The sequence below is a fragment of the Acinonyx jubatus genome, chromosome D1 (assembly GCF_027475565.1).
Source record: "Acinonyx jubatus isolate Ajub_Pintada_27869175 chromosome D1, VMU_Ajub_asm_v1.0, whole genome shotgun sequence".
NCBI classification, from domain to species: Eukaryota; Metazoa; Chordata; class Mammalia; order Carnivora; family Felidae; genus Acinonyx; species Acinonyx jubatus.
In genome coordinates, this window is record NC_069390.1 from 12,847,969 (window position 1) to 12,872,840 (window position 24,872).

At 52.9% G+C, this 24,872-nt stretch overlaps 1 protein-coding gene across 9 annotated transcripts in view; it reads left to right on the forward strand.

Annotated features, from left to right (window-relative positions):
• The window catches only part of SLC43A1 (solute carrier family 43 member 1), a 32,442-nt gene extending 7,780 nt beyond the window's left edge, over positions 1-24,662 (forward strand). For 4 of the 9 annotated variants that reach the window (XM_027045781.2, XM_027045777.2, XM_027045778.2 and 1 more), the window contains 14 exons: positions 1,361-1,697; positions 10,139-10,316; positions 10,415-10,470; positions 10,606-10,682; positions 12,986-13,078; positions 14,704-14,837; positions 16,406-16,584; positions 17,687-17,833; positions 17,929-17,964; positions 18,202-18,340; positions 20,263-20,404; positions 20,655-20,728; positions 23,135-23,258; positions 24,333-24,662. In XM_027045781.2, coding sequence (XP_026901582.1) covers positions 10,207-10,316; positions 10,415-10,470; positions 10,606-10,682; positions 12,986-13,078; positions 14,704-14,837; positions 16,406-16,584; positions 17,687-17,833; positions 17,929-17,964; positions 18,202-18,340; positions 20,263-20,404; positions 20,655-20,728; positions 23,135-23,258; positions 24,333-24,479 — 1,458 coding nt within the window. In that variant the 5' untranslated portion in view covers positions 1,361-1,697; positions 10,139-10,206 and the 3' untranslated portion in view covers positions 24,480-24,662. The remainder of the gene's footprint in view (positions 1-1,360; positions 1,698-10,138; positions 10,317-10,414; positions 10,471-10,605; positions 10,683-12,985; positions 13,079-14,703; positions 14,838-16,405; positions 16,585-17,686; positions 17,834-17,928; positions 17,965-18,201; positions 18,341-20,262; positions 20,405-20,654; positions 20,729-23,134; positions 23,259-24,332) is intronic. The other 5 variants (XM_027045773.2, XM_027045771.2, XM_027045774.2 and 2 more) reach the window with 2 other exon arrangements.
• Positions 24,663-24,872: the final 210 nt, after the last annotated feature.

Sequence of the window (24,872 nt, forward strand, 5' to 3'; positions counted from 1 at the left end):
AACCTCTGTCAAAGGTGGATTTCGAGCTGTTCTCTGATGGCAGCAGTTTTGTCAAAGATGGGATCAGATATGCAGGTGCAGCTGTAGTGACTCAGGACCAGGTTATCTGGGCCCAAGCCCTTGAGCACGACACTTCTGCCCAAAGAGCAGAGCTGATGGCTCTAGCCCAGGCCCTCAGATGGGCAAAGGGAAAAACAGTGAACATTTTCACAGATAGCAGGTATGCATTCGCCACTGCCCATGTTCATGGAGCTCTACATAAGGAAAGAGGACCGTTAACATTAGGAGGGAAGGAAATTAAAAAAGAAATCCTGGCCCTACTGGAAGGAAGCCTTATGACTTCCTAAAAAGGTGGCCATTATACACTGCAAGAGTCACCAAAAGGCAGACTCGCCCCGAGCGAAAGGAAACGCCTTTGCTGATGCAATGGCAAAGGCCACAGCAGAAAGAGATGTTCTCCCGATTAAAATTTTGCCTCTGCTGCCTCCACGCTTTCTCCCCACGGAACCTCTCCCCACGGAACCGTTTTAGACCAAAGAGGAGCTACGCCTGATAAAAACCCTGAGGGCAGAAAGAGATGACCAGCATTGGTATCACCTCGAGGATGGACGCATCTTCATACCAGAAGCTATAGGACGGACCTGGCTCCCTCAAGTCCACAGCTCCACGCATCTAGGGGCAACCAAGTTGTCTGAACTGGCCCAAAGAGACTATTTTATTCCAAACCTTAATAAAATCGTACAAAGCCTAGGAGACTGATGCAAAGCCTGTGCTGAGACTAACCCATCTCCCAAGTTTAATTTTTCAGGACAGCGACTACGCAGACAGATACCCAGAGAAATATGGGAACTTGACTTCACTGAGATGAAACATGGACCCTGTGGCTATCATTATCTCCTCATACTAGTGGACACCTTCTCTGGATGGTTAGAGGCTTTCTCCACTAGAACAGAGTCAGCTCAGATAGTGGCTAAGAAATTGCTTCAATGAATTGGTTCCCCGATTTGGCATCCCTGTTGGTTTGGGGTCAGATAATGGCCCGGCTTTCAAAGCCCAGATATCTAAAATGTTGGCCAAAAGCTGACAAATAAATTGGAAATTACATTGTGCCTACTGCCCCCAAAGTCCAGGGCAGGTAGAAAGAATGAATAGAACTCTAAAAGAAACCTTGACTAAATTAATTCCAGAAACTGGCGAAAACTGGGTAGGCCTCCTTCCTTTTGCCCTCCTCAGAGTACGCTGTATACCTTACGTAAGAGGCATTCCCCCCTTTGAAATCCTATTTGGAAGACCACCTCCCTTGCTTCCAAAACTGGGAGATGAACAATGGGCGGAAATCTCAAACCAACATCTCCTTAAGTCCTTGCAGGCTCTACAAAGTACATTTCCAGCCATCTGTAACCTAGTAAAAGAAAGCCGGAAGGAACCGCCCTCTGCAGTCGAACCATCAGACCAAGGACTCGGACCTGGAGATTGGATCTGGATGCAACGTCACACCTCCCAAATTGAGAGGCACGCTGGGTTGGGCCCTATCCAATCATCCTGTCCACCCCATCCGCTGTGAAAGTTGCCGGCCGGAGCCACTGGATCCATCGTTCTCAAATTAAAGCGGCACACCCCGACCACATTCCTCTACAGTGGACTGTCAAACGGACCGAAAATCCTTTGAAGGTCCGGCTGGTAAAAGAATCCGCTGGGTAATTTTGTTCTTAATAATTTCCTTGGTCGGAGAAACATGTTCTGACCACGCCCCTGTCCCGTACCGTTGGATAGTTAGCAAAACCACTATGGGACAGGTTTTAGCAAATTCTACCTCTTATGCTTCCCCTGCCTTGACCTTTAATCTGTGTCTTCTGTTCCCCATTGAGTGGAAACAACAACCATGATATCAAGGTGCTACCGGAGTTTTGCCTTACCAGAGAACCCCAGACTGCCCAAGTTTCAAAGGAGTACAGCTTTATGCTTGTCCCTCTGATGGGCCCCCCGGCTGTCAAGGACGAGGCCAGTTTCACTGTGCCTCATGGGGTTGTGGAACCATAGCTGACTGGGTTACTGAAAAGGATCAGTTTATACGGTCTACAAGAGCAGTGTTTCTGACCGAGAGTCAACACCTAGTCACTATCATCATCAAAAATGGTTTAGATCCCTGATGGAATACAGGGAAAACATGGGGATTGAGATGATACGTTTCTGGTCTTGATCCCGGCACTGAGTTCACCATTCAGAAGTTTAAAGTTAGAATCACCCCTAGAGCGCCCATTGGGCCCAATCCTATAATTAACCCTCTCCCTGACCCTGAAAAACTGCCCCCCAGGCCTCTAGCCCAGTCATCAGCTAAGTTTACGGCCCATTCGCCCACCACTGCTGCCCTTGTGTTGACTCCTCCCCCCGCTAGGAACAAACCTGAAGTAAGAGAGACCGATACCTTTAAAGTCTTGTACTATACCTTTAAGTTTTTAAATGCCACCAACCCTAACATCACTTGGGATTGTTGGCTGTGTTTGGATCCTAGGTCCCCTACTACATAGGAATAGGTGCTCCTGTCCCTTTGGGAATGAGAGAAGACCAAGTCAGGAATTTGAGCCATGGCCAGATAGAGGGTCATTGTACCCGGGGGCAGAACCCAAGTCTCACCTTAGGAGATCTAGAAGGAACGGGGACTTGTTTCTATGCTGGAAATTACCAGATGAAACAGTCCAGGGTATTTGACTTATTGTAACAGCACCATCTACTTGCCAAATAATACTCATGTGGGGGGTACCCTTTACTTCCTTGTACCGCCCTCTGGGACTTGGTTCGCTTGCTCCTTGGGTTTAACCCCTTGTTTAAACCTCCATCTTATAATCAAGAGGTCTGATTTCTGCATTCTAGTCCACCTCCTACCCCAGGTCTTCTACTTTTCAGGTGAAGGAGGAAGAGAACACCTAGGTTTCATTCCCCAGTCGATTTACGAGGGAACCCATTTCTACTATTCTAGTGCCCCTCTTTGTAGGACTGGGGGTTGCAGGATCCTTTGGTGTAAGTACTGCCGCTTTCATCACAGGGAATCAGAACTTCAAATTACTAAGCAAACACAATGATCAGGATATATCAGAATTAGAAAGGAATATCGGTAAACCATCTGAATCTGTAAACTCTTTAGCTGGGGTGGTACTTCAGAGTCGGAGGGGCTTAGACCTGTTATTTTTATAACAAGGAGGGCTTTTATGGCCCTTGGGGAACAGTGCTGTTTTTATGTCAATAATTCAGGAATCCTCCAGCAGAGCTTGAGTCAGGTCAGACAACGACTAGAGGAAAGAGAAAGACAAAGACAAATTAATCAAAATTGGTATGAGTCTATATTTTCCTGGTCCCCTTGGCTAACAACTCTCCTAAGTGCCCTTGCGGGACCCCCTATCTTTCTCTTTCTAGCTATAACTATAGGACCCTGTTTGATAAAACTACTACTCCAGTTCATAAATCAAAAAATAGGATCTATAAAGCTTATGGTATTACGTAGCCCATATGTCCCACTAGCCCAAATGCCAGAATAAGGTTATTCAAAGGTTTGAATAACTGACGAACAGGAGTGGGGAATGTAATAGGTCGACTTATAAGATATCAGAAAGCTTACTGTATATAAGTTGGGCTTAAACTCACCTTTCATGAATAATTGAGATAAAAGCTTATGCAGTTCCCTATTAGGGTTATCGGAAATTACTAACCACCCTATCTTGCTTCTGTAACTTCGCCTGCTTGCTAAGTAGGTAATTTAGGTTGCAAAACGCTCCCCACCCCTTCTACCAAGATCTGGCCTAGGCAAGACCAGCATGTAAAAAGTCACGAACTCACTGCCCCACGGTATCTTAGGTGTCTATGATTGGTCATTTTAAACCCTCTTAGAACAAAAAACTTTAAATTGATAGGTTCCCGCCAAAACTAATGGTCTGTGTGTCACAATGTAATTGGCTACCGTGAAATGCTGTAAATTGTAATTGGTTAACTAAATAATGATGTACTCTGACTTGCTAAAATCCACGTAAGCTCACTGCTACCTTTGTGCGGGGCCATTCTCTGCACTTTTCTCCTTAAGATCAGATCAGGTTTGGCCCAGCCGTGAATAAAATCTTGCCTCTCTTCTATTCCGCGTCTGGTGTTTCAGTAGCAGGTGTCAGGACTTGGTGTCTTCCCATTGCTGAGTAAGACTCCACGGTATGGATCTACCACATTGTATTTATGCGTACATCAGTTGATAGGCATTTGTTTCCACTCTTTGGCTATTATGGATACTCCTGTGAATACTTAGGTACAAGTTTTTGTGTGGACATATGCTTTTCTTCCTCTTAGGTATTTACCGAGGAATGGAATTGCTAGGTCATATAGTAACTATGGTTAACACTTTGAGAAAATGCCAGACTGTTTTCCACGGTGGCTGCACCTTTTTTTTTTTTTATGTCTATTTATTTTTGAGAGCGAGAGAGAGAGAGATGGAGAGCAAGTGGGGAAGGGGCAGAGAGAGAGAGGGAGACACAGAAGCTGAAGCAGACTCTAGGCTCTGAGCTGTCAGCACAGAGCCCGACGCGGGGCTTGAACTCATGAACTGTGAGATCATGACCTGAGCGGAATTCAGATGCTTAGCGGACTGAGCCACCCAGGTGCACTGTGCTTGCCCCATTTTACATTCCCACCAGTGGTGTATGGAGTTCCAGTTTCTCCATATCCTCACCAACACTAATGATTGCTCGTCTTTTTTACTATAGCCATTCTAGTGGATACAATATTCTCTTTTTATGGTTTTGATTTGCAATTCCCTAATGGCTGATGATGATTAGCATCTTTTCATGTGCTTCTTGGCCCTTGGTATATCTTCTTTGGAAAAATGTCTTTTCAGATGCTTTGGCCATTTTTAAGGTGGGTTATTTGCTTTTTTATTATTGAGTTGTAAGAGTTCTTTATATTCTGGGGCACCTGGATGGCTCAGTCGGTTGAGCGGCCGACGTCGGCTCAGGTCATGATCTCACGGTCCGTGAGTTCGAGCCCCGAATCAGGCTCTGTGCTGACAGCTCAGAGCCTGGAGCCTGCTTCAGATTGTGCGTCTCCCTCTCTCTCTCACCCTCCCCCGTTCGTGCTCTGTCTCTGTCTCGAAAAGATATAAACGTTAAAAAAAATAAAAAAGAAAGAGTTCTTTATATTCTAAGTGCAAGTCCCTTATGAGAGACATGATTTGCAAGATTTTTCTCCTCCCTGTGGGTTGTCTTTTCACCTTCTTCGTGGTGTCCTTTGGAGCATGAAAGGTTTTTTAATATTGAGGAAGTCCAGTCTATCTTTTCCTTTGCCATTTGTGTCTTGCTTCATGTTCAAGAAATCATTGCTTAATCTAGGATCACAAAGATTTATGCCTAGGTTTTCTTCTAAGAGTTTTTATACTTACAGCTCTTACATTTAGATCTAGGGTCCCTTTGGGGCGCCTGGGTGGCTCAGTCGGTTAGGCGTCTGACTTCGGCTCAGGTCATGATCTCGTGGCTTGTGAGTTTGAGCCCCGCGTCGGGCTCTGTGCTGACGGCTCAGAGCCTGGAGCCTGCTTCGGATTCTGTGTCTTTGTCTCCCTCTGCCCCTCCCCTTCTCACACTCTGTCTTTTTCTCAATAATAAATCAACATGAGATCTTGGGGCCCTTTGTGGGTAATTTCTGTCTGTGGTATGAAGTTTCCACTTGGTGTTTTGAGTTGACCAGAGGCTGAATATGTGTGTGACCCCAGTTGTCTGGGATACCTAGAGGTGACCAAAGCGAACCCTCCTACTTTCTCTGAACTTATTTGTCTGTTGTTGGAAAGCAAGACACAAGGTGTCCCTCCTCCCCCTCAGGTGACTCCAGCCTAAATCTAAATCGTCAGCCATTGGGCTGATGGGGGGAGGGTGCTGTACCCTCTTTGCCTCAGTCACGCTGCCCTATCGAAAGTGCTTACTTTCCGCTTCTTGAAGCCTCATTCATTGTGGACCCAGCCTCCCTCCTCAGGGTTGCAAGAACAATCAAACCAGGAATGTGTGTCCTCACGATGTGTGGAAAGAACCAGGCAGCATGGCTTCCAATTCTGTGTGTTGCTAGACCTATTTCAGATATTTACTTCACTTTCTTAATGTCTCAGTTATCCCATCTGTAAAATGGGACCAATACTCCTTACCCCCTGGGACCGCTGTGAAAATGAAATGAGAGCAAACACGTGGACTACAGGTGGGGGTCATAATTATGTGCCGGACCCAGCTTTGCTGTCATTTGCTGTGTGACCTTAAGCCAGTCACCCATCCTCTCTGGATCTCCACTTCTAAGTCTGTAAAACGGAGTGGATCCCCCTCGTCCTCCTTGCCACAGAGCAACGATGTGAGCACCAAATGCTGTCATTTAACAAATGTGGAGTTCATGGTCAAGGTGTTCACTAGGGTCGGCTTTGGGCTCCCTGGCCACACCCTCTGTCTTCTCAGTGTTTTTTGTTCTCTCTGGAGGGACACCCTGGGGTGAGTGGTTGAACCACCTGTAAGGGTGTCACGGTTGAAGAGGGCTCTGTTATTCAGAATTTAGACAGGGGCAAATCAACTTAACACATAACTACTCTTTATCCAGCAAAAGTGCCCAGACAATAAAACAATGGCTAAAGCTCATCAAGCCTTTGCTGTTTGCTAGATAGATCTTCAGTCCTCCTAAGCAGGTCTGTGATATAGGTGTGACTATTAACCATGTTTTGTAGAAGAGACAGCTGACGCTCAGAGAAATTAAGCCACTTGCCTGAGGTCACACAGCTAATGAGCAGAGCAAGGATTCAACCCCAGATCTGACTCCAGGACCTGTCTCCTAGTCCTCGTAGGAACAGTGTAGCCACTTCCAACCTCCTTCAGCTTAGAGTTGTCCTGGAGCAGTCCTGCCATAGGCAGGACAACCAGCTAGAGCCCAATCCTACAGATGTTTTGGTGAACCTGACTGTCAGCTGCAGGAAAGTGAAACCTCAGGCCTTGAGGAGGGGCTCCCCATCCCTAGAGACTCAGAGAATGGGATCATTTTGTGAGTGTGTGTGTGTGTGTGTGTGCACGCGCGCGGCAATCCTCGGAGCCAGCCAGCCTCTCTTGCAGCCGACCACCATCCCATTTCACAGATGGGATAACAGAGTCTCGGAGTTTCAGCAGCACGGCTAGTGAAGCCGGGGTTTGAATGTGCTCTGTGTGGCTCCAGGGGTGAATGTTTGTCCGTGGTCCTGCTTTCCAGGGCTTCACAGATCTTGTCACTTGTAGTTCACCCTCATGATTTTACCTTTCCTCTGTCCTAGGAACTATTGACTTAATGCTTCCTTTTACATCAACCCACTTAAAAAAATTGGCCTGAGTTTAAAGCGTAATATCCTCGGAATGTTGGGTTTGATTGTACTTACACATACATCATACATATGTGTCTAATACATACACGCACGCACACATACATGTCTCCAACATACATACATATATATGCGTGCTTTTCCAATACATTCGCATATGTATGTATATGTGTATGTTTCAGATACACATTGAAATGACTAATAACTGTGAAACATCAAACTCCATTCCCTGCATCTCCTAACTCATCCGGAGTGCCCCAGTTATGCATACCACAATTAGGGAAACATGGTTTTTTTCTAAGGCTTCAGCTCTATCAGTAACTCAGTACATTTTCCCTGTCCCACTCCGTCACATTACTTGCCTATAAAAGCGGGGCAGTTGGATTTCAAAGCCCTCTTCTGTTGTAATTGGTGTGGATAGAGTTCTAAGTGCATGTTGGCCTGGCTTTATCCAAGGAGTCCGGCTTTATCCAACCACGCAGAGTGGTGGGGCCTCAGGAGCCAGCTCGTGTTGGTCAAACTCATAAGAGGCTGATGGATAAACCAGACCAACAGATGCGTTGACTGACTTTGAGCTGCTAGCAGGCCCCTGGGCTGTCTCGCTCCATGAGTGGAGGAACACGTCTCCTCGCCAGCACCAGCACAGGCATGGGAAGCGTCCTGAGCCGCCGTGTTCGGGACAGAGGGGCCTGGGGTGGACGGAGTCGGGCTGGCCCTTGGAGACGGTCTTGAGTTTGAGTGTAAGCCCTCCTGTAAGAAGCTGTGTGGCTGTGAATTGCTGTGCTTCTCAGAGCCTCGCCATCTATACGATGGGGGTCATTGGACTCACTTGGCAGGGAGGCTGTGAGGATGGAAACAGATACCGTATGAAAAAGCCTGGCACAAAGTAGGTGTTAATTAATCGAGAGCTAGTAGGACTTGTGTGAGGGAAGGTGCCGTTTGATGATGAAAGACTGAGGGGTAGAATCAGTGTCTAATTCAGGGGCTGCAAACTCCGATGCCAACTGGGCCAGGCAGTTCATAATAATCAATTAATAATAATAATAATAAAGTAAGGCAGGTGTAAGGTGGCAAATGTCTGGGGGGTAAAAGAGAGGTGATGACTTGGGTGGCTTAAAGGGGGCAAGACCTGGCAGAAAGGGGTGACCTCCACTCAGCTCCAGCAATGGCCAGATTTTCCGACTTCTTAAAGAGAAGCCAGATTTTTATGGGATAACTCCTTTTTTTAATGTTTATTTCTTTTGAGAGAGAGAGAAAGCATGAGAGCACATGAGTGGGGAGGGGCAGAGAGAGCGGGAGAGAGAATCCCAAGCAGGCTCTGCACTGTCAGCACAGAGCCCAACGCGGGGCTTGAACTCACAAACCACAAGATCATGACCTGAGCCGAAATCAAGAGTTTGATTATCAGTTGGTTAACTGAGCCACCCAGGTGCCGCGTTTATGGGATAACTTCCGATTTTGAACCGCACCCAATTAAAATTTGCACGCCAAGCAAAACACAGGTGCGGGCCACTGCCAGTCGCCTGTTTGCAGCCTGTGGCCTAAATGATCTTTGCATTCCTTCCCGCTTTGCCCACTGTCCCAACACAGTGCCTGGCACACAGCAGATAACCGGTGCAGGCAGACCTGGTGGAGAACTGAACCGTGCTGGTGACAATCACTGAGTGATGGGGCTAGCCTGAACCCTGCAGGCTTCTTCCACAGGCCTGGCCACCCTCCCCAGCTTCCCTGGCAGCTCCCCATCGCCCAAGGTGTTTCCTGCCCTGGTTGGCTAGCACTCAGGATCTGAGACTTCTTCCTCATGTTCTTCCTTATGTTAACACACAGGTCACGTCACCCCTCTGCTGCCTGCGTGTGCTCCTGATATCTGAAGTCAGGAGTCATTGTCACCATGGAGGGTGGGTGCTTCCTCTCCTAGCACTCAGGCACCGTCACATCCTCCTGTTTTGTTCTCTTCATCGCAGCTGTCACTTTTCACTTTTTTTTTTTTAACGGAAGCACTGCCCAATGTGGGGTTTGAACTCATGAGCCTGAGATCAAGAGTCTTGACTCTTTTTTTTTTTTAACATTTATTTATTTTTGAGAGAGAACGAGAGTGCAGGGGAGTTGCAGAAAGAGAGAGAGAGAGAGAGAGAGAGAGAGAGAGAGAGAGAGAGAGAGAGAGGCAGACACAGACTCTGCATGGACATCAGAGAGCCCGATGTGGGGCTTGAACTCATGAACCATGAGATCATGACCTGAGCTGAAGTTGGAAGCTTAACCGGCTGAGCCATCTCGGCGCCTTCCACCCCCCCCCCCCCCCCCCCCCCGCGGAATCTTCTAAGGAACTTATGGCTTAGGCATCTTCTGCTCCCTTTTACAGGCTAAGGGCCTGTGGCTCAGAGAGAGGGAGTTACTTGTCCAAGGTTGCCCAGTTGGTACGGGTGGTGTCAATTTTGACCCTGGTCTGTCTGCCTCTGGTGCGCCCTGAGTGTGCCCTTGGCAGTGATGCTTAGGTAACGGAGAGGGGGCAGGGGAGCAACCACCTCGTGATTCAGTGAGCACTGAGTGAAGTGAATCACCTTCCTTCCCTCACCGTTAACCATTTTTATTAACTTGTCATGACTCCAAGTGGGACGTTTACCTTGAGGACGAGTCCTCACCGGAGTAGATGTGACTCTAGGCCACCCTCAAAGTCGCCTGGTTGGCAGTGAGCCCTAAGCGTGGGACTTGAGCTCAGGTCCCCGGACCCCGGGCCTTTGTCTCCTGTGCCTGGCTGCTCCCGGCTGTCACGTGCTGAGCCCTCCCTTGCCTCCCCAGCTGAGAACGCCACCAACACCACCCAGGATGAGCAGCGGGAGTGGCTGAGCTGTGACCACCAGGAAGAGATGCTCAACCTGGGCTTCACCATCGGCTCCTTCGTGCTCAGCGCCACGACCCTGCCGCTGGGGATCCTCATGGACCGCTTTGGCCCCCGGCCCACGCGGCTGGTTGGCAGGTGAGGGGGGGGCAGGAAGGCAAGGCTGGTGCTGCAGGGGGGAGGGGAGGCTCAGGGTGTTCGCGGGCAACCCCTTCTCCTTCCCTGGGTCTCCACAGTGCCAGCTTCGCCGCGTCCTGCGCCCTCATGGCCCTGGCCTCTCGGGACACCAGAGGTGAGTCGTTTGACCTCTCGCCGCCCACAGGAAAAGAATGGGTGGGATGAAGGCAGATCGCCTGCCATCCCGGCTCCTGCCCTTGGCCTCCCACAGCCCCCCAAATGCCCTGACCCATCGCTCTCCCCTTCCCAGTTCTGTCTCCGTTGATATTCCTGGCGCTGTCCCTGAATGGCTTTGGTGGCATCTGCTTAACGTTCTCTTCACTCACGGTGAGTGTGACAGGCCCCGCTTGGCAGGAGGGCACCCTGGCGTGGGGGTGGGAGTAGAGGAGAGTGAGGGGGACAGCGGGTGACGGAGGAGCCAGTGGACCCAGAGCAGAGGCGTGTGCAGGCTGCCGCTGAGGGTGGACGTGAGGCTGTGTCCGTGGGGATGTGACGCCGTGTGGGAGTGTGGGTGTTGGGGGGTGTGTGTGTCCCCAGCACACAATGTCTGCTGGCCTCGGTTCTAGGCGCTGGGGGGACAGCACAAACAGAACTGCCGACTTCCTCACCTTTCTGGAACTTCCGTTCCGGGGTTGGGCGAAGAGGCAGCCTTCTCCAAACAAGTAAACTAATAAATTCTGTCAGTAGTCGGAAGTGCTGGAAAGAAAAGAAAGCTGGGCAGTGTGGCAGATAGTGACACGGTAGGAGCAGCGTGTGCGTGTGTGCGTGTGTGTGTGTGTGATGCTCTAGATGGGCAAGGGCGTGCACAGGTGAATGTGTTCCTGAGGGTATTAGGTTAAGCCACGTCAAATTGCCGACACTTGACCGTGCTGGACCTACAGAAACAGCTTTTTCCACATGACTCAGCCTCCTGCAAATGTGTGTGGCTTTGTGTGTGTGTTGCTTTAAGTGTGTGTGTTTCTGTATGTGAGTGTAAGGGTTAAAGGCTGATGAGTGTGTGGTGGGGGAGGGGTTCCTGGCTGGGCCAGCCTCGGGGCTGTTTATCTCGGATGAGGGCCGCCCTGACCCGTCCTGACCGCCAAACTGGGTGTTTTTGGCTGAATTTCACCTCACCCAGCAGCCGCCTTTAATTCCAGCCCGGGACGTTTCACAACTCTCCAAGGAAGCGGATCCCTTCCTCCCCCACCCCCCTCCCACCCCCACCCCCACCCCCGCGAAGCCCCTTCTCCACGCTGTGCAGCTTGGCTGGGGCCCTAGATCCCTTCTCTCCTCTGTGCCCTGTCCCGCGCTGCGCGGTGCGCAACCTCGGACCCTGCCCCTGCCGGCCTAGGCTCTGCGCCCGCCGCCCGCCCGCCGCTCCTCCCGCTGCCCCGCAGCCAATAATCTCCAGCCAATGGCAGGGCCCGGCGCCTGCCCCGCCCCCGCCCTGGGCCTCTGCCCTCGCCCGCCAAGACAGACCCGAGCCAGGACCTCCAGTGCTGCCCAGCCCCTCGCCCCCCGTTAGCCCGGCCGGCCTCGCACCCTCCCCCCCACCCCGGCGCCTCCCTGCTGGGCCGAGACAAGCGCCCCGAGACCCTGGGGCGGGGGTGCCAGGGGTCCGGGCAGCTCTCCCTGGCACTTTCCCTGGTGTCCTTGGCAGCGTGCCTTGCAGATACCAGGTGCCTGGGAAACCTCTACCCCAGCAGGGGTCAGCCTGGTCCCACCCCCTTTTCACAACCGCTTGGAAGTTGGTGGAGGACTCAACTCTCTGCGGGTTTTCTCCTCTGTGGAGAGGGTTGAAGTGTTGCGTGGCATCTAAGGCCTTTCCTAGCTATGGGCTCTGTTGACCTGGGCGGGGGAGGGGGGGGTGGGGGGGGGATGGTGGGGCCAGAGGGGGATGTACACAAAGGGCAGTGTGACTTTGCTTTCTCCTCCCCGGAGGGCCTGGCTCAGGCCAGAGAGCAGAACATATGATCAGTTCTCTACTGGTGGCGATTCTTGGCCTGCTGTGCGCGTCAGAGCCACTTCTGGTCACCTGGCCTGCCCCTGCCCCCTCCTTTACATCCATCCTTCCCTCCCTGGCACCTCCCGTGACTTGTGCCTTTGGGGCCACCCAGGAGGGCTCATTACAGAGCCAGCCATGGTCACAGCCTTGGGGTCCGGGATAGAGCCGGGGTTGCCAGAACAAGGGAGAAAGTCATTAAGGAGCTCTGTGAACTTGAGTACATTTCTTTCCCTCACTGGGCCTCAGTTTTCTTATCTGTCAAATGAGTTGCACTAGATCAGTTTTTCTTAAACAGCCATTCCGTGGGTTATTAAGAGGCGTCACAAAATAGAAGGGCTCCACGAACAACTAACTTGGGAAACCCTGGGCTCGAGCGGAATTGACAAAAGTGTTCTTTGAGGGCACTTTTGGGAACCGTTGAGATGCTCAAGTGCATTGGGAGTCTGTGGGAGGGAGGGTGTTAGCCAGTTTCCTGTGATTTTGCCTTTGAGCTTTTCTGTTGCCTCTCCTGAGGCTGGTGTTCCTGGAGCTCACTTTGAGGGCTGCGGGGTGGGATGCATCGAGGCTTAGTCCCATTGACTGGGCCAGGGGTACCCTGGGCAGTGTCAGGGTCCTTCAGCTTACTGGTACTGCTTCCCGCCCTCAGCTGCCCAACATGTTTGGGAACCTACGATCTACGTTCATGGCCCTCATGATCGGCTCCTACGCCTCTTCTGCCATCACATTCCCGGGAATCAAGGTATTGGACCTGTTTGGGGCGGGGGACCAGTGAGGTCACCTGGGTTTTCTTTTTGCCTAGAGAACCTAGGTGGGGCTGGGTGAGTGGCTGGCATGCCTGGGAACTCTGCCAGGCAGAGGTCAGTCCCCACCACCGTGGGGCAAGCACTGAAGTGTCATGGGAGGGGCCCAGGCATTGCCGCTGGCCGATGGGTCTCCCTGCTTGCCTCCTTTCCTTTCCTGCCATCCTAGGCCAGGCCTTCGTCCTCTCTTCTGGGCTAGCTCAAGCCTTCCCAGCTGGTCTCCCTGCCTCGGACACCTTTCCCCTCTCTGGTCTGTCCTTCACGTGACTTCCAGAATGATTTTAGTTGGAGGCCTGGCTCACACATCTGCCCTGCTTCACTGACAGAATCAAGTCCCTCCATCCTCTTTACAGACATTCAGTGCCCTTGATCTCTCTGGCCTCAACCAGTTTTCCAGTCACATTTCCTTCACCTGCCCTGGAGAGGCTTGTTGCCTTGGTCCAAGGTCATGAAGTTAGTCCATATCAGGCTACAGCCTGAACAAATCAGCCTGGCAGAATTAGAACCAGAAGGCCTGAGTTCTAGCTTGGGGGCAAGCTTGGGGCCTCATGCCTTCCTCTGATATCAAATGATAACAAAGCGTGCTTTCAACTGGGCCATAGGATGCCCTTCAGATTCCACCATGGGCAGTGAAGTTTGTTTTGGAGGCACTTGCTGGGTGCCCCCAAAGGAGTTTGAGAGTGCATGGGTGGGAGTGGCCATCAGTTGTTCAGGTAGCAGCAGGCATGGAGGGTGGGAGGGGTTTGAGGAGGCAGATCTTAACACCCACTCACTTGGAGATGTGGTTCTTTGAAGCTCTGTCCTGTCCCCCAGAGAAGAAGAGAGCCTCAAGGCCCGAGGCTGAGGAGGAGCAGAAATTTTCCCAGGCAGCACTGGAGCTCTGGGCAGGAGCCTGAGGAGGGGGCAGATGTCAGTCGTCCCAGGCAGGGAGGACAAGAGCAGGGACACCATCTCTAGGTACCTGGCTTCCCCAGTAGAGGGCTGACGCATTGGCACAGAATCCCAATCAGTTCCTAGCCCACTTGGGTTGGAAGGCCTTGGGCAGCGCTCTTTGCACACATGCGCACACGCCCACGCTCCCAGTTGTACTCCCTGGGAACACCTGTGAAAGGTGAGATAAGGCTTCTCGGTCGGGTTTGTCTTTCCCTCAGGGAACGTGCCAGGAAGGGGCAAGATACACACAGGCCTGGTAAACCTAGAGCATTACTTTTTCTCTTTTGTACATAAAATGCAATGGCATTTTTGTGTGGAAGCCAACATGTGCGTGGAGTCACAGGCAGGCTTGTGTGTCCTTTTCCGATAATAATTGACATTCCAAAGACCTTCAGCACCCGGGGGTGGGTGGGTGGGATTACTTCACGTCTCGTTAGGGGGCTGGGGTGAAAAGGGGAGAGGATGGTGGTCTCCTGGGTCTCTTAACTTCTGGCCTCCACTTCCCATCTGCAAATCAGGTGCAAGGAATGGGGTAGAAGAGACCTTGTCTAGGGTCTCTGAGGCCTGGGCTCTGCCTTGGGCTGGGAGAGGTGAGGCCAGGTGGCCCATGGGCCTGCCCCTCCTTCCACAGCTGATCTATGACGCTGGCGTGTCCTTCATGGTCATCATGTTCACGTGGTCGGGCCTGGCCTGCCTCATCTTTCTGAACTGTGCTCTCAACTGGCCCAGCGAAGCCTTTCCTGCTCCTGAGGAAGTCAGCTATACGTGAGTGGCTGTGGAGGGCTGTGTGACGAGGGGGACTCCCCTCCCTGTGGAGGGAGGGGTGGGTGGGGAGTGGGGGGCGGTAATACAATGGACAGAATCAGCTTTGGCCTCTGCTTTCTCATCTGTACAATGGGCGTGATCCTCCCCACCGACAAGCGTTTGAGTAGAAGTGGCACATAACGGGCGGTCAAAACACCGCCACTGTTATTCTTTCTGAGTTTGGAGGACGGGAACAGAGTAGGAGGGATCCCAGCAACAGTGCCATGTGTCATATGGTCCCGGGAGGGGGATACAAAGACTCAAATACCCACCCTTTGTAGGACAGCCTGAATGCTGACTTTTCTCCACCCCCATCAGTTCAGCGGGGTCAGGGGAGATGTTCCACAAGGAAGCCTGTCCAAAAGCTGATATTTGAGTGTCTGCTGTGGGCCAGGCCCTGTGCTTAGCAGCCCTGCCACCCTCCACAGTCCTGTTAGCGGGTTCTTTTATTAACTCCATTCATGACAAAAGTTCAGGCAACAAAGTGACTTTCCTAAAGTCCAGCCATTGAAGGGGGCAAATTAAAGATTGGAACCAGGCTCTCTGACTCCAGAGTCTGAATTCTTTGGTTGGTTGGTTGTTTGTTTGCTTTTATTAAAAAAGTTTTTTGGGGGCGCCTGGGTGGCTCAGTCAGATGAGCGTCTGACTTCAGCTCAGGTCATGATCTCACGGCTTGAGTTCGAGCCCCGCGTTGGTCTCTGTGCTGACGGCTCAGAGCCTGGAGCCTCTTCAGATTCTGTGTCTTTCTCTCTCTCTCCGCCCCTCCCCCGCTCACACTCTGCCTCTCTGTGTCTCTCAAAAATAAATAAACATTAATAAAAAAAAGTTTTTTTAATGCTTATTTTTGAGAGAGGGAGGGAGGGACGGAGTGGGGGAGGGGCAGGGAGAGAGGGAGACACAGAATCTGAGCTGTCAGCACACAGCTCAACGTGGGGCTCAAACTCAAAAACCGTGAGATCATGACCTGAGCCGAAGTTGAACGCTTAACCGACAGAGCCATCCAGGCGCCCCTCCAGAGTCTGAATTCTTTTTTTTTTTTTTTTTAATTTTTTAACATTTATTCAATTTTGAGAGACCCAGACAGAGTGCAAGCAGGGGTGGCGCAGAGAGAGGGAGACAGAGAATCCAAAGCAGGCTCCAGGCTCCGAGCTGTCAGCACAAAGCCTGACATGGGGCTCGAACTCACCAACGGTGAGATCGTGACCTCAGCCAAAGTGGAATGCTTAACCAACTGAGCCACCCAGGCTCCCCTCCAGAGTCTGAATTCTTAATGCTGCCTCCATGGCAACAGCCCAAGTGAAAAAGGACTCGCCCACCCTCCACTTACTGGGTGCTAAAGCTGGCACCTGGCCCGGGCTCCGAGTGACAGATGCGAGCCTGCACTAGGCAGCTTGTCAGTGGGCATGTCAGCCAGCGCCAGGTAAAGGGTTGCGCAGCACCCCTAGGGCAGACTGGGACCCCTTGGGCAGGCTGTCGAGGGTGGGCTCTGCGTGGCTGGTTCCCACATTCCCTGGCCCGGCTGCTGGCAGGAAGAAGATCAAGCTCAGCGGACTGGCCCTTGATCACAAGGTGACAGGTGACCGCTTCTACACCCATGTGACCATTGTGGGCCAGCGGCTGAGCCAGAAGGCCCCCAGCCTGGAGGACGGGGCTGAAGTCTTCATCTCATCCCAGGATGTTCGTGGCATCTCAGAAAGCCCTCCTGAGAGTGAGTGTCTGGTCAAGGGGCCAGCCTTGGGTGACAGGTGGGGTGGGTCCTCATGCTTATTAGTGAGCACTCGTTCTCTCCCCTTGTGCTCTATACCCAACACCCCATGATGTAAATAGGTGAGGTTTGATCCCCATTTACAGAATGAGGGGAAGTCAGAGCTCAGAGAACTCCACAAGTTCAGACTCGGGGGTACTCTGTTGGATTCCTGCGTGAAGGAGCGGGGGAGGAGCTTCCAGAATGGGGCAGGATCTCCAGGCCTGTGGGACGGTTGGTTTCATCAGGGCTCCCTACAGCCTCTGAGCCCCTTGCATCAGGTGCCGCCAGGTTGAGCCAGCTGCGAGGCCCTCCAGCGCCCGGCTGGCTGGCTCCCCCTGCTGGCTGGAAGAGGATCTGCAGCCACCTGCCTGAGCCGCTTCCCAAGGTGTCAGCTCCCAGATGATCGGCAGGTGCACCTGCCCTGGAGTCAGGAGATGGGGAGTCCGGCTTCTCAGTTGCAGGCCGTGTGACTTGGGCAGATCACTTAAGCCTGTTCTGGCTTTCCTTATCTCTGAAACTAGCAGTCATCATGCGCACTGGAGGGGGAAGTTAGCGGTGAGGCTTAAACGGAGACGTGGATGTGGCAGCTCTGTAAATGGCACAAGGCTGTGCAGTCGTGAGGGTATGACCCCCCCACCCCCACCCCCGCGGAGCCTCCCGTGGCAGAGTGGTGGCAGCCATGAGCTGAGTCCAGCCGACCTGCAGCTTCCAGCCCTGTGAGCTTGAGCAAGTCACTGGGTCAATTTCCTCATCTGCAGAACGTGCTGAGGACAGGGTTGTTGTTCACTTTTGGTAAATGGGAAGGTGCTTAATAAATAGTAGCTAGAGTTATTACCACACCAAGGTATACACCCAGCGGGCAGCTGAAAACGTTCTGTTGAGATCAGTATTAAACTGGGCAAGAACTTGGAGGCCAGTGAATCTGAGCCCTCGTTTCTGAAGGAACCAATCCCCTGAGAGTCACACAGTGAGTGGCTGAGCCCCTCTAGAACTGCATCAGCTGGGACAGTTGGAGGGCAATGGAAGATCTGGGGCTCAGGGGCGCCCTCTGCTGTCTCTCCAGAGTCTGTCCCCTTCCGCCAGAGCCTCTGTTCCCCCATTTTCCTGTGGAGCCTTCTCACCATGGGCATGACCCAGCTGAGAGTCATCTTCTACATGGCCGCCATGAACAAGATGCTGGAGTACCTCGTGACTGGTGGTCAGGAGCATGGTGAGGTGCTGCTGAGCCCACTGGGGGCTGGGGGCACAGGAGGGTCACCCTGGCGGGCTCCTCTCACTCTGGCTTCTCTCCCCACCCCCCAACAGAGACGGACATCCTGAGAAAAAGGGCGGCAGAGACAGGTAGGGGGGTAGAAGTTGGGGGCCTGGCCCACACCCGCCCCACTGGTGCCCACTCCACAGGGAGCCTGGGCCCAGCCTTGTAACTCTGGGCATTTGGGGCATCTGAGAATCTGGGGGTCAGAGGGGGGCTATTCTGGTACTGCTTCTCCTACACCGGAAGTGGGTGACAGTGCCCACTGGGCTGCTGGCATTGCTCGTGCCAGCTCCTGACTCCACTTCTCTTCCCGTCCTGCCCAGTTGGGTTCTACTCCTCCATCTTTGGGGCCATGCAGCTGTTGTGCCTTCTCACCTGCCCCCTCATTGGCTACATCATGGACTGGCGGATCAAGGACTGTGTGGACGCCCCCACTGAGGGCAGTGCCCTCGGAAACACCAGGTGACCTGTATAGGGATGGTGACAGCTTTTTGTTTTTCATGTGCTTTCACACCCAGCTTCTCATTTCCTTCTCCCGAGAGCCCTGGGAGAGCAGGAATATCTCCCCATTTTACAGATGAGGAAACTAAGGCTAAGGTGGGCATAGCTCACTTGATCATAAGGATAGCTGAGGTCAAGTGCTGACCGTGCACTAGGCACCTTGCATTGTCTTACGGAGTCCTACAACAGCTCTCTGAGGGAGGTATGTTATCCTCACTTCACAAAGCTGACACGCAGAAAGGTTAAGCAACTTACCCAAGATCGCACAGCTCGTAGTAGCATGTTCCGGAACCTATGTTGTAAAGGGTATACTCAAAAGCCTTCTTATGGTTAGAAACAGAGAGAGTTGGAATATCAGACATCTATTGCTGTATCACAGATTAGCCCCAAAGCTGGGCATCTTTAAACAGCTAACGTTTCTTGTCTCGTATAGTTTCTGAGTCAGGAATCTGGGAATGACTTAGCTGGGTGTTCTGGCTCAGGGTCTGTCTGTCTGAGTCTGTTTGGGCTGGTGTAACAAAATACCACACACTGGGTGGCTTAAAAACAATAGACACTTACTTATTACCGTTCTGGAGCCTGGAAGCCTCAGATCAGGGAGCCAGTGGTTGACCGAGGACCTTCTTCTGGGCGGCTATCTTCTTGCTGTGTCCTCACATGGCCTAAGGAATAGGGAGCTCTGTGGGGCCTCCTTTATAAAGGCACGAATCCCGTGATGAGGGCTTTCCCCTCGTGATTTAATCACCCGCCAAGACCCCCACTGCCTAATACTGCCATGTTGGGCATGAGGATTTTAGCATGTGAATTTTGGGGGGACACAGTCATTCAGACCACCGCAGGCTCTCTAGCTGTCGGCCAGGCCTACAGATATCTGAGATATTGACCGAGGTCAGAGAATCTGTTCCTGAGCTCACTGAGGTGGCTCTTGGCAGGAGGTTTGGCCCCTCTCCACCTGGGTCTGTCCCGAGGGCTGCTCACCACAGAACAGCTTCCCCCAGCAAGGGGTCTAAGGGAGGGAGACAAAGACAGAAGCTTCTGTGTCCTTCACAGCGAAATCTCACCAGTGACATTCCATTGTTTCTGTCGTATTCTGTGGGTCGTGCAGAGTAACTGGTACAGTGTAGGATGGGACTACACAGGACATGGGTAGCAGGAGGTGGGGCCAATGAGGCCCATCTTGTTGGCTGGAGACCGCAATTGGGTCTTGAACCCGGGTCTTCTGGGTTCTTTCTGTGTTAATCCAAATAGTTCCTGTTTGTCCTGAGAGGACAGGAGAGAAGGCAGCTAAGGAACAATCTCGTGGCTTCCCTCCCCAGCATCGGTACTCCAGCCTGGGCACCCTGCCCATGGCTCCTGATGGCAGGGTCATCTGTCTAGGATAGATGAGCATCTCGGCCTGCTGGCCTCTCCCCTGGAGTGTGCCAGAGAGGGGCCTGCTGGATAGTCCGGGGCCAATCTGCTGTCTCTGGAGTGGCATCTACTTTTGTCCAGGCTGATGGGCAGAGATGGCTTCCGTAGAGGCGTCCGATTGGACGCCTGAGAGCTTCCGGTTCGCCACCTTCCTTCCTATCCTTGATTCTCAGGCTTCAGTGTGCGAGAGACGTGCCTGGGCTGTTTGTCAGAATGCAGCTTCCTGGGCCCAGCCTCTGAGATTCTGGGGTGGGAGCCTGGAATCTGCATTTTAAAGAAAGCCCCGAGGTGATGCTGGGGTAAAAGGTGGGGGAGCCACGCTTTGAGGAACACAGGGCTGGGGAAGTGGTTTGCTGCCTTTGTCGCCCCTGCGACAAAGGAGAGGCCCGGGAGAAGAGGGGAAGGCCAGGCGGGGAACCAGGCAGCTGCTGGGGACGTGGAGGCAGCAGCCGGTGGCATCCTGTTCTCCTCAGGGATGGGGTCGCCACCAAGTCGGCCAGACCGCGCTACCGCAAGATCCAGAAGATCACCAATGCCATCAACGCCTTCACCCTGACCAACTTTCTGCTGGTGGGGTTTGGCGTCACCTGCCTCATCAATAGCTTACACCTCCAGGTACCCACCTCTGTCCTCCCCCCTCTCCCTGCCTCCCAGGACCCCTCCGAAGGGCCTGCCTTCCAGGAAGCCAGGTTCTTGTCCTCTGGGTCTGTCTTCTGGGTCTCTGGGTCCCCCCAGGGGGGGGGTGTATTCCAGGGATCGGGTGGGCAAGGGCTCCGCGCGGCTTCGTGTCGCCTGCCACCCTCCCCATCCTGCCTCTGGCCTCCATACCTGCTCTCACCTCTTCCCTCTCTCTTCTTGGTTTCAGTACGTGACCTTTATCCTGCACACCGTGGTTCGAGGTTTCTTCCACTCAGCCTGTGGGAGCCTCTACGCTGCAGTGTGAGTCAGCCGCTTCCTCCCCCAAACCCGAAGAATCCCCGAGCAGAGTCGAAATGGCCCCGCCCACCCCATCATGCCCCTCTCCCCTGCCTCCCAGGAGTGCTGACCTCTTGGAGTTGGTGGGGAGCTGGGAGGCCACCTGGTGGGCTGGTGGTGGGGCTGCCCTCTCCCGGCATCGGCATCTCATCTTGGGTGGTGGGGTCCTTGCCTCTTCAAAGGTAGCCTGCTGCCAGGGGGTCCTCCCTTAGAGGAAGCCAGGATGATTCTTCTTCTTCTTCTTCTTCTTCTTCTTCTTCTTCTTCTTCTTCTTCTTCTCCTCCTCCTTCTCCTCCTTCTCCTCCTTCTCCTCCTTCTCCTCCTTCTTCTCTTTTTTTTTTTAAAGTTTATTTATTTTGAGAAAGAGAGAAAGAGAGAACAAGCTGGGGAGGGGCAGAAAGAGAAGGAGACAGAGGATCCGAAACCGGCTCTGTGCTGACAGCAGAGAGCCCAACGCAGCGCTCGATCTCAGGAACCGTGAGATCATGACCTGAGCCGAAGTCGGACGCTTAACCAACTGAGCCCGCCCCCCCACGTGTGCCTTGGTCCTATGTCTGCTCTCCTCTCTCCCCCGTCAGCCCTGTAGAAATTTTCAGATTGCAGCCTGCCTTATGACTCTCCTGCTCCATCTGGAGCAGCCCCCGGTTCCCTCTCCCCTCACCCTTCTGGTTTCCACTGCCAGTGCTGCTGAGGGACTCCCCGGGGTGTGTAATGAGCAACGGCAGTGACACTTGTCACCGTTACCAGGGACTTCTTCAGTGGCAGGCGTGGTGCAGGACACCTGGCCAGGGTCAGCAGAGGGCAGCCCGTCTCCTTCACCTGCTCAAGCCGGAGCCTTGGACTGAGCCTTGGCTCTTCCCTTCCTCACACTCCATGTCTAGTCCTCTGCGGTCCCGCTGTCCACAGACCCCGAATGCGACCCTCTCCTTGTCTGCACCGCCACCCCCCTGCCCTGGCTGGGCGCAGCAGCTCCTGGCCGGGTCCCTGCATCTGCTCTTGCCTCCCTCGGTCTATTTAAGTTTATTTATTTATTTTGAGAGAGACAGAGCGGGCAGGGGAGGGGCAGAGAGAGTGGGAGAGAGAGAATCCCAAGCAGGCTCTGTGCTGTGAGCACGGGGCCTGATGCGGGGCTCAAACTCACAAACCATGAAGTCATGACCTGAGCTGAAACCAAGAGTCTGATGCTTAACCGACAGAGCCACCCAGGTGCCCCCTCCCTTGGTCTATTTTTAACACAGGGGCTGGAGACACCTGCTGGGACATAAGTCTTTTTCTGTCACTCCATGGCTTCCTGCCTTGTTTCTGAGAAAAAGCCAGAGGCTTTGTTATGGCTTAACAGGCCCTACAAGGTCTAGCTCCCCCTTCCCCCACCCCGGGCCCTGTCTGCTCTCTTCATCCCCCTTCCCCCTTCTCTCTTCTTCATTTCTCAGAAACCCCAAGTGTGTCCCCTACTTAGGCCATTTGCATTTCCTGTTCCCTCTTTCTAGAACAGTCTCCCTCCAGATAGCTGCAAGGCCCACAGTTACCTCACCTTCTCCAGGTCCGTACCCAGGGTCCCCTTGTCAGTGAGGCCTCTGCTGGCCATCCTGTCCACGGTGGCAGCCCCCTGGATGCCCCCACCTGCTTTCTCCACCCTACGTCTCTCCTTGGCTCTCGTCACCAGCCACCAATCTGTGTGTGTATCTTGCTCGTTGTCCGACTGACACCGGCCCCACCAGAAAGCCACCTCTACGAGGGTTCGGTTCAGTGCTGAATGTGCTTGCGCCTTAGAATGGCACCTGGCACGTGGGAACTCAGTGAATCCTTGTCAAAAGAATAAATGAACCGCCCAGCGAGGTCAGTGCTATCTCGGTTATTAGTGGAGGAAGTGGGTCTCCGAGAGATTGCATAACTTGCTGTTATCACACAGATAGTAGTTGGCAGAAGCCAGCTTAGTGGCCCCGAAGCCGCAGCACACAGCTTTGAGGCCAGAGTCCAGAAAGCACAGGCAAAGAGGCTTTTTTTTTAATTAATTAAAGTTTGTTTATTTATTTATTTATTTGGAGACAGGGAGGGAGAGAGAGTGGGCGTGTGTGCGCACAAGTGGGGGAGGGGCAGAGAGCAAGTGAGAGAGAGAGAGAATCCCAAGTAGGCTCCACACTGTCTGCACAGAGCCCGATGTGGGGCTCGAACTCACAAACTGTGAGATCGCGACCTGAGCCGAAATCAGGAGTTGGATGCTTAATTGACTGAGCCACCCAGGTGCCCCGCAAAGAGGCTCTTAAGTTCCACCCTGCCCGCCTAACCTGGGGGCAGGGGGGAGTCTGGCACAGGGGGCTGGACTGGAGAGGGCCACGTGCCCGTCCTAACTGGGCTACCTCTTCTTGACAGGTTCCCGTCCAACCACTTTGGGACGCTGACGGGTCTGCAGTCCCTCATCAGTGCTGTGTTTGCCCTGCTCCAGCAGCCGCTTTTCATGGCCATGGTGGGACCCTTGAAAGGAGAGCCCTTCTGGGTGAGAACTGCGGGTGGCGTGGGGGTGGAGAGCAGGAGCCCCTTTCCAGGGGGCTGAGGGGGAGGGGCCTTGAGGTGACAGAATCCCTCACTCATCTCTCAGACTGAAGGTCTCTGATCTGGGGGCTCCCCAGCTGGCTGTCCATCACAACCCGTCACAGCGCGTTAAAAATACAGATTCCCCAGCCAGCTGCATCAGCATCCCTCACCCTGGGCCCAGGAGTATCTTTGTGCTAAGCCTCCGGGTGCCTTGTGAAGTGGCCTAGCTCTGATGCAGTCCAGTTTCACCCAGTGCATGGATCCTTTCTCCAGCACCTCTGGAAAGGGGTTCCAACAAACCCTCTCAACACCCTCAGTGACGGGGCAGCAGCCATTGGTATGGTCAGAAGGGCTTTTCCTTACCCAGAACCGACATCTGCCTCCCTAAAGCTGACCTTCTGTCTGCCCTGTGGGGCCACCTGTCCCGTAACCTTTCTCCCATAAGAATGATGGAGAAAGCGTAGCCACCCTTTAGTGAATGCTCACCAGGTACTGACAGCCCTGAGGAGGGACTTAGAGTCATGGCGATTTGCCCAAAGTCACACAGCGAGAAAGGCAGAGCCGGGTGTGGACCGAGGCCCAGTGCACGTGAGGGCCACTGCCCTGGGCCTCCTGTCCTCCGGCTGCGTGCCTTGGCTCCTTTAACTGCCTTCGAGTCTCTTCTCAGCACCCGCAATGGGATCCCCTTGTCAGCATCCTCAGAGGTCATGGTTCCCAGCCCAAAAGCTTCCATGTCAGAAAGTAGCCCAGACTGCCTCAGTAGCTCCCCAGAGGGCTCCAGCTGGTGTGGGCACCAGCCTCAGCCAGGGTTCCAACTAGGCTAAGAAACTTTATGAGCTCGTTGAACATTAAATGAGATATTGGTGGAACAGTGACTGAACACTGGAAGCACTAGCTATATTTATCATTGTGGCCCAGGACCTGAGTACAAATGGCTGCCTTCTCCTCTCTGCTGAAGGTTAAATGGGAGGGCCCTTGAGGGTGATGGGGGGAAGCGGGTACCTGTTTGACTCTTGTCTTTCTCCTTGCCCTAAAGGTGAATCTGGGCCTCCTGTTATTCTCACTCCTGGGATTCCTGCTGCCTTCTTACCTCTTCTACTACCGTGCCCAGCTCCAGAGGGAGTACGCCACCGACTGGGAGGGCCCAAAGAAGGTGCTTGGAAGCTCCGAGGTGACTGCCTAGATCCCTGCAGCCAAGGGACCCGGATGACAGGCCAAGGCCTGAGCTACCAAAGGGAATGCCTTGCCGGAGTCTGGCTCCAGCGGGCCCAGAGGTTCCCGAAGGATGAACGGCGTCGGCGAAAAAGTGAAAATAAAACAAAACTAGAATAAAAAACTAAAATAAAAACGGACACAGACAACAGCAGTGCCTGAACTGGCCGATTTATTGTAGCAAACGTGGCATGATATGTGTGCTAGTGATTTCCTTGGAGCATACGTCATCTGTGTGTTTCTAACATCGCCTAATTTTAAAAATGTTCCTACGTGTAGTCAACCTTTAAGAAATAACATGGCGATTTTCTCGTAAAGTTCCCGCATAACCTTTGATTATTGATTAATTTCTTACCTTATTCCA